The sequence below is a fragment of the Bufo bufo genome, chromosome 2, assembly GCF_905171765.1.
Source record: "Bufo bufo chromosome 2, aBufBuf1.1, whole genome shotgun sequence".
Taxonomy (NCBI): domain Eukaryota; kingdom Metazoa; phylum Chordata; class Amphibia; order Anura; family Bufonidae; genus Bufo; species Bufo bufo.
Genome location: NC_053390.1, coordinates 587,755,913 through 587,770,796, shown reverse-complemented (window position 1 = coordinate 587,770,796; position 14,884 = coordinate 587,755,913). Strand labels below are relative to the sequence as shown.

Genomic DNA, 14,884 nt, shown 5'->3' with positions numbered 1-14,884 from the left:
TGGTGATGCACTGGGTCCTAGAGTCCGGACCGTATGTTGATCTTTATATCAGATGTCGTTTCACAGGGGGTCCGAGGGGTAGGATGCCCGATGCTGTTGGCTCCTCAATATTCCATAGTGGAGTCCTGTGCTGTCATGAACCGTACGCGTTTCGGGGATCAAGCCCGTTCCTCAGCGGCAATGACAGCTACTAGAATCACTTATCCTTAAATATCCTCCTTGTAGCAAAGCATTCTGCAACTTTGGTCACATTAGACACCTGATCTGAATCAACTCATTTACAATCAAACAAATTATTCAACATATTTTACAAAAAGGGGTCACATATCCTCACTTGGACTTCCTAATCGCTTTGTATGTCAAAAAACGCACAGTGTTTGCAAAAAACGCACCTATGTTTTCTGTGCGTCCCTTGTCACAACTGCATCCCTAGTAGATTCTGTTTGATCACTCATTATTAACTGGACAATGTATCAGTTAATAACTGGACAATGATACATTGTCCAGTTAATAATGAGTGATCAAACAGTTTAAGTTCAGCAATATTCTTGGGATGTCTGGTGTGAATCGCTTTCTTGAGGTCATGCCCCAGCATCTCAATCGGGTTGAGGTCAGGACTCTGACTGGGCCACTCCAGAAGGCGTATTTTATTCTGTTTAAGTCATTCTGTTGTTGATTTACTTCTATGCTTTGGGTCGTTGTCCTGTTGCAACACCCATCTTCTGTTGAGCTTTAGCTGGTGGACAATATGGCCTTAAATTCTCCTGCAAAATGTCTTGATAAACTCGGGAATTCATTTTTTCTTCGATGATAGCAATCCGTCCAGGCCCTGATGCAACAAAGCAGCCCCAAACCATGATGCCCCCACCACCATACTTCACAGTTGGAATGAGGTTTTGATGTTGGTGTAAATTGCCTCTTTTTCTCCACACATAGTGTTGTGTGTTTCTTCCAAACAACTCAACTTTGGTTTCATCTGTCCACAGAATATTTTGCCAGTACTGTGTGGAACATCCAGGTGCTCTTGTGCAAACTGTAAACGTGTGTTTTTTAAAGGGCAGGGCAGCTGTAACCAACACCTCCAATCTCATCTCATTGATTGGACTCCAGTTGGCTGACGCCTCACTCCAATTAGCTCTTGGAGATGTCATTAGTCTAGGGGTTCAAATACTTTTTCCACCTGCACTGTGAATGTTTACAAGGTGTGTTCAATAAAAACATGGTAACATTTCATTATTTGTGTGTTATTAGATTAAGCAGACTGTGATTGTCTATTGTTGTGACTTAGATGAAGATCAGATCACATTTTATGACCAATTTGTGCAGAAATCCATATCATTTCAAAGGGTTCACATACTTTTTCTTGCAACTGTATAAAATCATTTTTTACACTCAATAAAACCACTCAGAGATATGGGACAGGTATATTGCGGAAATGCTAGCGGCGATCTAGCTGTGCATGTCCGCATCTCTATAGGGTAAAAAGAGGTGACAGAATCCCTTTAAGTTATCTCTTATCCACAGGATAGGGGATATCTAGAAGATTGCTGGTCTAACTCCTGGGACTCCCACCAGTTACTAAAATTGAGATCCAGTTCCCCCATTCTGATGGAGCAGCAGGTTGTGCGTTCACACTGCCCGTCTATTCCATTTCTATGGTCAGATATAGCCGAGTACAGCACTCAGACCCCCCCAGTAATGAGCTAGTGATCCTCTATCCTGTGGATAGGGGATAATTAAAAAACAGCCTGTCCAAGCTCCAGTGGCGCGACCGCATCGGGAGATACGTGCGCTGAGTCATGCCCCCTGGTGACACAACAGCATTCTTAGCAGGATGCAATGTTCTGTTTCTCCCTGCAGCGGGTGTGTGCTGGCGGATATTAACAGTGGTTTGATTGCTCAGCTCTTCTATTTCTGTGTGCTAGTGTTTCTGACTAATGGAGCACCTATCAGGTGCTGATTAGCTTTGTGCGAGCACCAAAGTGCTCGAGTAGAACACTTTGCGATGCTCGGGTGTTCTACCGAGCACAATGGAAGTGAATGGGAGAACCCCAGTCACCCGCTGCTCTGAAGAGAGGAGGGTGTCGAGACTCTATTTGGCTTAGGAGTCCCTGCTCTGACTCCATATATAGCTAAATCCATATATGGAGTCAGTAGTTGGCGACACCCCAGTATATTTAAATCTAATTTAACCTGTATTTCAGAAAAGTTTCTGCTGGGATTCAAACTCACAACCTTCTGTTTTATAGGCAAGGAACTTAACCACTCAGCTATAATAGCTGCATAGCCTGTTATTTAAAAAAAATATATATATAAATATATATATATTCAAGAAAAATGGCGGCACTGACTACAATCGGAAAAAATTGGGTGCACGTTCCTGGGGAATCGTGGAGCACCGTATGGTTGAATAAAGGAACACTTATTTTCATATAACCGGAGTGCCGTCCATTTTCTGGATCTAACTAGTGCTGATCCAGTGACTCGGTGCTCTATTTAAACCCCTTTGTGGCCATACACCAGTGCCAGTAATAGTCTTGTTTGGGATCACTAGCTAGGTTCCTGTATCTTGTTACTGCGTTGATTTGGATTGTTCATGTTTTTGATCTCGGCTCGTCCTTTGAGCACTCTCTGCCTCTCATGATTTGTACTGTGCATCCTGTCTGCTTCTGACCAAGGCTCTTCTTTTGACCACTCTCTGTCTCTCATTTTTATACTGTGTTGTCCTCCTGGTTCTGTCTTTGTGTCATTTGTTTCTAGGTGTTTGTTTGTCTCTGCACCTTCGTAGCATAGTACTGTCGACCAATTGTGGTTTTGCTACCTAGGGCTTGCACTGCAAGTAGGTAGGGAAAGCAGCCTTGCTTCTAGGTTAGGGCTCACTGTTTGTGTCTGTCCCTACCTACAGCCATTACACAACCCCTTTAAAGACAAGGACAATTTTTGTTTTAGTGTTTTTGTTTTTTCCTCCCTACCCTCCAAGAGCCATAACTTTTTTACTTTTCCATTGACAAGTTGTAATTTTTAATGGCATCATTTATTTTACCATATCTTGTATTGAAAAATGTGAAAATAATTATTTGACTTTTTGATCAATTATATGAATTTTTTTGAGAAGTTACCAATTATGTTTATTTTTTATTATTTATTTTTATATGTAATATTGGGAAAGGGAATGATTAGAATTTGTAATTTTTTTTTGCTTTTTTTATATGTTTAAAACCTTTTTTTACTTTCATCTTTAGTCCCCTTAGTGGACATGCAGTTATTTGCTCAAACCATAGACTGCAATATTGCAGTCTATTGGATTACTGCCAACTTCCTATGAAGCTATGCCACAGGAGCCTTCACAAATCCCCAGGCTGCCATATCAACTGACTGGAACCCCACAATTTTACTGCTGGGAGTCAGATTGCTAGACAGAGGGAGCCCAGCACCTGCCTGGTATAGAACAGGCTTGGTTTATGAGTCCGCTCCATGCATATCCTGCATGCAAATTTCTTACATGTATGACATTTTGCTTTACGGGTGTAAAATGTATCCTACAGTACAACATAGAATCATTCATATCTTGTCAAATCATCCATATAGCACCTCAAACCTTAAATATAAAGAGCAGCAGCATACAAAAAAATGGAGCCCAATAGTGCAGATAAAATATTGACCTCTTTCAGGTTCTGCTTGAGACCATAACCCCGTACAGGAGGTCCCATTGCTCCCATGCCATTTTATCTGCTGTAGAGCAGGGGTGTCCAACCCGCGGCTCTCAAGCCGCATGCGTCTCTTTGCCACTTCAAGTGCCACTCTAGCGGTGGAGCTGGGAAGCAGATGCGCAGCCTAGTAGAGAACATGGCACGCGCCGCTCTCAGCACGCACCATGTTCTCTTCACTAGCACAGTGGAGAAGGAGGAAGTCCCTCCCTCTCCACTGTGATGCGGCTGCCGCTGCCACCAATGGGGAGATAGCAGGCAGGAGAATGGGAGTGGCTGTGGCCACTCCGCTGGCACCCGCTGCCTCCTATACTTAAATTAATGTGTTAATTACATTCATTGGTAGCGCATTGCGCCCCCCCAGTATTATAAATTCTAACCCCGCCAAGTATTAGTATCATTGGTGGCAGTGACCACAGGGTCTCCTCCCCTCCTCTTCTTTGGTGGCAGTTCCGATCGGAGCCCCAGCAGTGTAATTACTGGGCTCTGATCTGTTACCATGGCAGCCAAGATGCTACTGAACTGCCTTGGTAAGCTCCCTGCTCCCTAGTAGGCGGAGACGAGCAGTATGACCTGACGTTGTGCGCATCAGGTCACAGTGGAGACCGTGTGAGACCTGCGGAGTAGCAGGTGCCTGATCAGGAGCCCGGTGCCCGATCAGGAGAGGTAGGCGATTTCTTTAAATTATAGTTCTGAGCATGGGGGTCTGATCTGAGCATGAGGGATCTGAGCATGGGGGGTCCTGATCTCAGCATGGAGGGTCTGATCTGAGAATGGGGGATCTTATCAGAGCAATGGGGGTCTGATCTGACCATTAGAGGTCTGATCTCAGCATGGGAGTCTGGTCTGAGCATGGGGGGGGTCTGATCTGAGCACGGGGGGGTCTGATCTGAGCACGGGGGGTCTGATCTGAGCCCGGGGTCTGATCTGAACACGGGGGGGGGTCTGATCTGAGCACAGGGGGTCTGACACTGGGAGTCTGATTTGTGTTGTCTGATCTGAGCATTGGGGGTCTTATTTTGGGAGTATGATTTGGAGTTCTGATGAGGATTGGGGATCTTATCTTAGGTCAGATGAGCATTGGGGGTCTGATGAAAAAAAAAAAAATTATTTTCTTCTCTGCTAATGAAAAATAAGAAAAAAACTTCAGATCAGATGAAAATTTTTTTTTTTCTTATTTTCTCCACTAAAACCTAGGTGCATCTTATAGGGCAAAAAATATGGCGACTTGTGTGTAAATGTATAGCTTGTGGCTCCTGGTATTCATACGTTTTTTTTTCCTGGCTCTTTGTGTCTGTAAGGTTGGCCACCCCTGCTATAGAGACTGCATTCATGTGCAGGTTCTCATTGCCTAATAAAATGGGTTCGAGATCAACCTGGATGAGTTCCCTCACCTCAGGGTACCCACTGCAGCCACATGGTCTGCTTGTATGTGGGCCAAAGAGTTATTTCACCAATAGAAATCATATGAAAGCCTTTGCAGGCTACAACTTGACATGGCATTCTCAGTAGACTGTGCTTTTAACTCCCTTATTTCTACAAAGCACAACTTGAAAGGACCAGTGATCTTAACGGAATAGCAGTGGAAAAGAGATTTATTATAGCTAACAGAGCCTTTAGTCCCTGTTCTAACTTTCCATCCAAATGTTCATATTTCACATAATTAATTGGTTTTAAGTGTTCCAAAAAGCCAAAACCCCAAGATAACAAAATGAAATCTGAGTACATGATGCCATGATTGTTTCTTATTATATACTTCTATAAAATCTAAAATTATCTTGGCAATATAATAAAATAACATTTCCAAAGGATATCCTTTTTGGTGGTACAGTCTAACTGATGCTGTTTCCACTCAAGAAGTAATGCCAGTGGTTTATTGCCGCTGAACACTACAATGAAAGCTATGTGTATATAAATTTCAGTGGAAATTATGCTGGAATTTGTAATACGTGTTTTGGCAGTGTCAAGTCTAATATGGTTGATGACAAATTTTCACAACTTTTTAAATGCATGTATTCCCTATAACTCATAGAGGATTTTGTGCTTATAGGTCAAATAGCATATGCTGTAAAGCAGCCTAAATTGTGTCACTCTCATGTTACCTCTATTTTAAGACATTTTATCTGATGCTCTGCCGAAATGCCAGTTCACTCAATTTTGTGATATCATGCAGATACATAGTTATAGTGTACATTGTACAGATCATGATAGCAATTGTACCCAAATGCCTGGAAGTCCTAAGTCCCATGTGAGATGTGCAACCACAAGCAAGGCCATGCATAGATATGAAGATCTCACTGCATAACTGAATGAACTTTATTATAATGACAATGTCAAAAGTTGTAACATGTGGATCTACTGTAGATATAGTTTTTTTTTTCCAGGGCCAAAGAGCTTCAATGAATGATATCATGGATTTATTTTCATATAATCACCTTCTCACTGAGTTGTCCTTGGGAAGTGACTTGGCATCTCAGATATAGCTATTGGTGGAGGACCAAGCAGTCAGACACCTGCCAGTCCAATATATATTTTCTATCCAATGGATAGGTAATATATGTTTTCTACTGAAATGCCCCTTTACAATGAACCTTTATGCTGTACTGAGAGCAGGATATGATAGAGGGAGATAAGCTGAGCTCTGTGGTATATAGGTTTATATGGTTTAGGGCAGGGTTTCTGAGTTCAAAGCAGAGTAAATGCTGATAAGACTCCTAGGAGAGATAATGAGAGTACTAATTATCCCAACCACACAGAATGTTTGACAGTTCCCTGTGTATGAGTGTGTATACACACAAGGTTGGCAATCATTTTTTTTTTAGGCGGGATAATCAGGAACAGCATTGTAGTTTATGCAAATAGTAACTCTGACCACTTATTATACATGTCAAAATGTGTCCACTCAGGGGCGACGCTACCATGGACATATGGGAAAGACGTGCAAATTAGCAGAATCTGCCTTGTTTTTCAGCTGAAACACTATGTGCATGTCTTTCCCATATGCCCATGTTTATGCAAACGAGTTTACATGACAATCGTAATGTTTCATGAGCAGAATAAATGCCTTTCATTTTAACTGTTTGCCTAGATGGTCACTATTTTCTTGCTATGAAGCATGCTGCAATGTAGCTTTCTATACATCATTTGCAAATAATTGAACCTTTTAATTGGGTTGATTGTGGGGAAAATGTGGGTTTTTATTAAACATAAAAGCTTTGAAATAGAAAATCTGTGTGCAAAACTCCTACCTCTCCGAGAAACAGATCCTTCTCCTATTACACTGCTCCTCCAATTTGCTCCACATGCTTCACTTCTTTTTTTATTTTATATTTTTCATCATATCCATGTGTCCCTCTCTTCTAAAAAATTCCAAAGTTCTTATTTAATTCCCACGAATCAACACCAAGTTTTGTTTCAGGATTTTTCCATCTTAGGCTTCATGCACACGACCGTTGTTTTGGTCCGCATCCGAGCCGCAGTTTTTGCTGCTTGGATGCGGACCCATTTACTTCAATGGGGCCGCAAAAGATGCGGACAGCACTCCATAGAATGGTACACCAGTATTATAAATGACACTTGGCAGGTGGTGAACCTTGATTTTAAATTGGGGCCCAATATTTTCAGATTAAACCCATATCTCCAATTAACATGTATTTTGTTTTGGCTACACTTTTTGACCCACAACTGCTTTTCATTTTCTTTTCCTATATTTCCTTCTGTCCTTTTTCCTCCACTCCCACAACAAACAGGCATCTACTGTGTGTGATAAGACTTTTTCCTCTACACTTTCTGACACTTTTCACATTCTCTAGCTTACTACATGTGCTTCCACCCCATGTCCATGGGTACTAGTACCGGGAGGATTGTATCTGCCAAAACATTTGGGAGGACAGTAAATGTATTGGGAGATCAGTAAATGGCAAAAAGAATTCCAACACACATTTTAGCTAAATGCAGAAGATCATATTTTATTTATTAGTCATGTTGTTTTCACCTTATTTCCATAATTCACTTTTTATGTTCACAGATGAAGTTAAACATTACCTTACTGATAAATTTATGGTATTTTAACAACAGAAATTTTTTTTTTCACAGGTATATGTATTCCAGTAGCTGAGACCATCCTGACACCTCATATTCCGGAACTTGAAGGACGCCCAAAGAAGAACAGTCACATGTCTAACAAGGATTTGGGTTGGCAGAATATTGGAAGGCATCATTCCAAAATGCCACATATAAAAGGTAAGATTATACATTTCATTTAAACAGACACATACAGTGCCTTGAAAAAGTATTCATACCACTTGAACTTTACCACATTGTTTCACATTACACCCACAAAGTTAAATGTACACTATTTTATTGGGATTTTATGTGCTAGACCAACACAAAGTAGCAAGTGTATGTAAAGTGAAAAGAAAATGATGCACGGTTTTCAAAATTTATAATAAATAAAAATCCGGAAAGTGTGGAGTGCCTTTGTATTCAGCCTCCTGTACTCTGATACCCCTAAATAATATCCAGTGTGACCAATTGCTTTCAGAAGTCCCCTAATTAGTAAATAGAGTCCAACTGTATGTAATTTATTCTCAGTATAACTACAGCTGTTCTGTGAAGGACTTAGGCCCCTTTCACACGGGCGGGTTTTCCGCGCGGGTGCAATGCGTGAGTTGAACGCATTGCAACCGCACTGAATCCGGACCCATTCATTTCTAAGGGGCTGTGCACATGAGCAGTGATTTTCACGCATTACTTGTGCGTTGCGTGAAAATCGCAGCATGCTCTATTTTGTGCGTTTTTCACGCAACGCAGGCCCCATAGAAGTGAATGGGGCTGCGTGAAAATCGCAAGCATCCGCAAGCAAGTGTGGATGCGGTGCGATTTTCACGAACGGTTGCTAGGAGACGATAGGGATGGGGACCCTATCTTTATTATTTCCCCTTATAACATGGTTATAAGGGAAAATAATAGCATTCTGAATACAGAATGCATAGTACAACAGGGCTGGAGGGGTTAAAAAAAATAATAATTTTAACTCACCTTAATCCACTTGTTCGCGCAGCCGGCATCTCTTCTGTCTTCTTTTTTGAGGAATAGGACCTTTGATGACGTCACTACGTTCATCACATGGTCCGTCACATGGTCCAAGACTGTTTTCTGTAGGTTTTCGGCTGAACACCTGTTCGGCTCGAGCATCTCGATGCTCAGCACATGGCGATATTTGGCTGAATACCACATGTGCTCGAGCGCAATGCTCGAGTCTCCGCCCCACATGTTTCTTGGCTGCTATGCGGACAATAAACGTGCAGGTAAGTGCTGCCATCACTGTAATGCCGTAGCCATGTTGGTTGATGGCATTACAGTGATTGGCTGGCCAGAATGCGTCATCGGGTGCTATATAGCACCCGATGATGCATGTTCGGCTCATTCTTAGTCAGGAAGAGCTGTGCTGAGTAAGGGACAGACAGTGTAGGGAGTGATTTATTATTATTACCACCAAAACTTTTCAGAGACCCAAAAGTCCTTTTAAGGACTATTGTGTGTGGCAGCAATATCTATTTTTAGCACATCCTGCGCTAAATAGCGTACAATAGTTAGGCCGCTTGCAGAAAGCGACATTAGCTGTACCACATCTCCAGTGTAAAGTGTGCGCATCCAAAAAATATCTGACATCCAGTGTACTTTTTCCGTAGACGATGTCCGCTGCGGACAGTGACATTAGCTGCGCCACATCTCCAGTGTAAAGTGTGCGCATCCAAAAAATATCTGATATCCAGTGTACTTTTTCCATAGATGGTGTCTGCTGCGGACAGTGACATTAGCTGTGCCACATCTCATGTGTAAAGTGTGCGCATCCAAAAAATATCTGTGACATACAGTGTCATTTTTCCGTAGACGGTGTCCACTGGGGACAGTGACATTAGCTGTGCCACATCTGCAGTATCACATGTGCGCTTCAAAAATTTATCTGTGACATACAATGTACTTTTTCTGTAGACGGTGTCCACTGCGGACAGTGACATTACCAGCGCCACATCTGCAGTGTATGTGTGCACTTCTAAAATGTATCTGTGACATACAGTGTACTTTTTCTGTAGATGGTGTCTGCTGTGGACAGTGACAATACCAGCGCCACATCTGCAGTGTAGCTTCTGCACTTCTAAAATGTATCTGTGACATACAGTGTACTTTTTCCGTAGACGGTGTCTGCTGCGGACAGTGACATTACCAGCGCCACATCTGCAGTGTAACATGTGCGCTTCTAAAAATTTTCTGTGACATACAGTGTACTTTTTCTGTAGACGGTGTCTGCTGCAGACAGCGACATTACCAGCGCCACATCTGCAGTGTAACGTGTGCGCTACAAAAATGTATCTGTGCCATACAGTGTACTTTTTCCGTAGACGGTGTCTGCTGCGGACAGTGACATTAGCTGCGTCACATCTCCTGTGTAAAGTGTGTGCATCCAAAAAATATCTGACAAACAGTGTTCTTTTTCAATAGACGGTGTCTGCTTCTGACAGTGACATTACCAGGAGCACGTCTCCAGTGTAACAAGTGCAGTTAAAAAAATTATCTGTGCCATACAGTGTACTTTTTTGCGTAGACGCTGCGTACAGTGACGTTACCGGCGGTACCTCTCGTGTATAACGTTTCCTCATCCCAAATACCTGTAACATTCCCTGTACTTTTTCATTAGCCGTTGGTGACAGCATTGACATTACCTGCGGGATATCTCCTGTGTGACATTTCCACATCCCAAATACCTTTTTAAATTTGTTTACGCATACACTTCCAAATCCTACGCTACTGTACGTGTGACAGACTTTCAAGCATATATAACATTTAATATGAAGAAGGCGAGCAGTAAGGACGGGGCAGTGGCCGTGATGCTGATGGTGCGAGCAGAGGCCGTGGCCCTGGGGGTGGTGAAACTGTGCCTGCTGCCAGAGCACAAGAAAAACAATCATCCACGATACCTAGCTTCATGTCCCCGTTTGCAGGGATCACTGAGGTAGTGGTTAGATCAACAAGTCAGGAGGATGAGCAGAGTGATGGAGTGGAAGAGGAGGTGGTGGATGATGAAGTCACTGACCCAACCTGGAAAGGTGGAAAGTCGAGCGAGGACAGCAGTACAGAGGGGGAGGAATCTGCTGCACCGCAACAGGCTGGAAGAGGCAGTGGGGTGACAAAAGGGAGAAGGCGGGCCACACTAAACAGGCCCGCAACTGTTCCCCGTGGCACACCCTTGCAGAAATCTACCTTGCCAAGGGGTAGGTGTTCTGCAGTCTGGTGCTTTTTTGAGGAAAGTGCTGATGACAAAAGAATTGTAATTCGCAACCTGTTCCATACAAAAATAAGCAGGGGTATGAACAATAGCAACCTCACCACCACCAGCATGATCCGCCAAATGGCATCAAAGCACCGTGATAGGTGGGCCGAACGCCCTGAACCTGGACCTTCGCAAGCACCATCAGCGACCACATCCACTTCTGTGTCCCAGCGTAGCATCCCAATGTCCTTAACCCAGGCATTTGAACGCAAGCGCAAATACCCAGCCACCCACCCACAGGCCATAGCACTAAATGCGCACCTTTCCAAATTACTGACCCTGGAAATGTTGTCATTTAGGCTTGTGGACACTAAGGCCTTCCGCAGCCTGATGTCAGCGGCTGTCCTGTGTTACGCAGTCCCCAGACGCCACTATTTTTCAAGGTGTGCCGTGTCCGCCTTACACCAACATGTGTTACGTAACATCACATGTGCCCTGACCAAAGCAGTTACTGGGAAGGTCCACTTAAACACGGACACATGGACAAGTGCATTCGGCCAGGGACGCTACATTTCCCTGACAGCACACTGGGTGAATGTTGTGGAGGCCGGGAGCGAGTCGTACCCTGGGATGGCACAGGTGCTACCGACGCCAAGGACTGCGGGCCCTACATCGATCAGGGTTTCCGCCAGCACCTATGTTAGTGGCTGAAATCCCCACTTCTCCTCCTCTGTCTCCTCCTCCACTTTCACCTCCGAATTATCCACGTGCAGCACCAGTCAGTCAACAGTCGGTAGCTGGAAGTGGTGTAGCACTGCAGTGGGGAAGCTGATATGCTTAGGGGACAAACAGCACACCGCCACAGAGCTGTGGCAGGGTATAAGAGACCAGATTGAGCTGTGGCTCTAGCCACTCAACCTAGAACCAGGCATGGTTGTGTCTGATAATGGCCGTAACTTCGTGGCAGCTTTGGAGCTCTACAAACTCGTACACATCCCATGCCTACCCCACATCTTAAACTTAGTGGTTTAGTGGTTTCTCAAAACCTACCCCAATTTGCCTGAGCTACTGGGGAAGGTGCGCATTTCCGCAAGTCATCGACAGTTTCAGCCGCTTGTCAACGCTAAAGCAGCGCTTGAAATTGCCAGCTCACCGGGTGTTGTGCGACGTGAGCACGTGCTGGAACTCGACATTCCACATGTTGGCCAGGCTTTGTGAGCAGCATAGGGAAGTAGTGGAATACCATCTGCAACATGGTTGTCGCCTTTCCAGTCATCTTCCTCTATTCACAAGCGAGGAGTGGGCATGGATGTTTGACCTCTGTGAGGTTTTAAGAAATTTTGAGTAATCAACACAGATGGTGAGCAGTGATAACGCTATTATCAGCATAACCATCCCACTTCTGTGTCTACTCAAACGCTCGCCGCTCACAATTAAGGACAACGCTTTACATGTGGAAGAGGTCGAAACGGGGGAAGACATTAAACAGGGTGATAGCCAGACGACCCTCAGTTCATCTTCTCAGCGTGAATTGGACAATGAAGAGGAGGATGAGGAGCAGGAGACGGTAGCCTCCGCAACAGAGGGTAGTATCCATGGAAGTTTAATTCCATCTGTTCAGCGTGGGTGGGCAGAAGAGGAGGAGGAGATTGAGAGTGATCCTCCTGATGACGACAGCGAAGTCTTGCCTGTTGGTACTCTGGCATACATGGCTGACTTCATGTAAGGCTGCCTTTCCCACGACCCACGCGTTATATGCATTTTGGACAACACGGATTACTAGTTGTTCACCTTTCTCGACCCCCGTTACAGAGAGAACTTCTCATCTCTCATTCCTCTGGTGGAGAGGACGAGCAAAACGGTGCAATATCAGAAGATCCTTGTTGAAAAATTGCTGCAAAAATTTCCATCTGACAACGCCGGCTGCAGAGTCCGTAGTTCCTTGGCCAACCGAGAAGGGGAGACAAGGGGAACACATAGCAGTTCCAAAAGAGGAAGGGCAACATTCTCCAAAGCCTAAAACTGTTTCATGATACCCCGCCAGCACCCTCACCCTGATGCCCGGCCTAGTGTCACAAGGAGGGAAAAAGTTTGGAAGATGGTGAAGGAGTACATAGCAGACCGTGTCAGTGTCCTCAATGATTCCTCAGTGCCCTACAACTACTGGGTGTCCAAGCTGGACACGTGGCACGAACTGGCGCTCTACGACTTGGAGTTGCTGGCCCGCCCTGCCGCCAGCGTTTTGTCTGAGCGGGTATTTAGTGCTGCTGGTGGCATTATAACAGATAAGCATATCCGCCTGTCAACTGAAACTGCTGACAGGTTGACTCTTATAAAAATGAACAAGGCCTGGATTGACCATGGCTTCTCGACTCCATTAGAGGAAAGCTGATGAACATAAAGGCACTTTAAATGTGTTGTTTATAATGTACTGAATACACTGTATTCCCATGCACCCCTTCCACCACAAACAAGTGTATATGGTTGAATGTTCCTTTTCTCATCCTCCTTCTCCTCTTCCATCATATAAACATGCTTATTTGTCGCATATAATCCCCTCGCATATATTCCCTTTGCATATCATGTTTTACAGGGTCAGCTTACCAGCAGGCCCTCACTTCCAATGTTTTACAGGGTCAGCTCACCAGCAGGCCCTCGCATATAATTTTTAGAGGGTCAGCTCACCAGCAGGCCCTCACATATAATTTTTTAGAGGGTCAGCTGACCAGCAGTCTCTCGCATATAATGTTTTACAGGGTCAGCTCACCAGCAGGCCTTCACCTACAATCTTTTACAGGGTCAGCTCACCTGAAGGCCCTTGCATAAAATTTTTTAGAGGGCCAGCTCACCAGCAGGCCCTCACCTACAATGTTTTACAGGGTCAGCTCACCAACAGGCTCTTGTATATAATTTTTTAGAGGGTCAGCTCACCAGCAGGCCCACACCTAAAATCTTTTACAGGGTCAGCTCATTTGCAGGCCCGCACCTAAAATCTTTCACAGGGTCAGCTCACCAGCAGGCCTTCACTTACAATCTTTTACAGGGTCAGTTCACCTGAAGGCCCTCGCATATAATGTTTTAGAGGGTCAGCTTACCTGCAGGTCCTCACCTACAACCTTTTAAAGGGTCAGCTCACCTGCATGCCTTCTCATACAATCTTTTACAGGGTCAGCTCACCTGCAGGCCTGCACCTAAAATCTTTTACAGGGTCAGCTCACCTTCAGGCCCGCACCTAAAATCTTTTACAGGGTCAGCTCACCTGCAGGCCTGCAACTAAAATCTTTTACAGGGTCAGCTCACCTGCAGGCCCGCACCTAAAATCTTTTACAGGGTCAGCTCACCTGCAGGCCTTCACCTATATTATACCTACAGTAATAGGTAATTTGCGCACATGCTGCCTTGCTTGGATGTGGTAGCCGTAGCTGTTTCTCAGGCTCCCTCTCCAGAATCGAACCATGATTCCCCATTACCTGTGGTCACCATTTTTTTCCTTGAAAATAACATTGAAAGTAGTGCATAGGCTTTATGAGTGTAGCAGTCCCACTACATGAACAATTGTACCACAATGTGAATGAGGCCCTCCTTTATGTGATATACAGGTTGTATCGGAGTGCCTCTTCCTTGTAATTTTTGGCAGCACTTGCACTTTATATACAAGTAAATATACAGGAAAGAATGTTTCCTAACAATTTTTCCTCTAAAATCGATTTTATCTTCGTTTTGGTGCCTATTATTGTCAGTCTGTAAAAGTGGCGTACTACTCGGACAACATTGTTCCCAGCAGCGACCTGGGAGTCCAAAATGCATCCAGACATCCTCCCCATGCTGTTCCCGAACCATTTCAGTGGTGTTTCCATCAATTTCTGACCTTTTCCTATGAACCAGAAACCCTCCCCTCTTCAGA

The 14,884-nt window shown here is 44.3% G+C and overlaps 1 protein-coding gene across 1 annotated transcript in view; it reads left to right on the top strand.

The window, feature by feature from the left end:
* Positions 1-14,884, top strand: part of DKK2 (dickkopf WNT signaling pathway inhibitor 2) — a 123,713-nt gene that overhangs the window by 105,409 nt on the left and 3,420 nt on the right. The window contains exon 3 of the mRNA XM_040418265.1: positions 7,803-7,949. Within this exon, the coding sequence (XP_040274199.1) occupies positions 7,803-7,949 (147 nt within the window). The remainder of the gene's footprint in view (positions 1-7,802; positions 7,950-14,884) is intronic.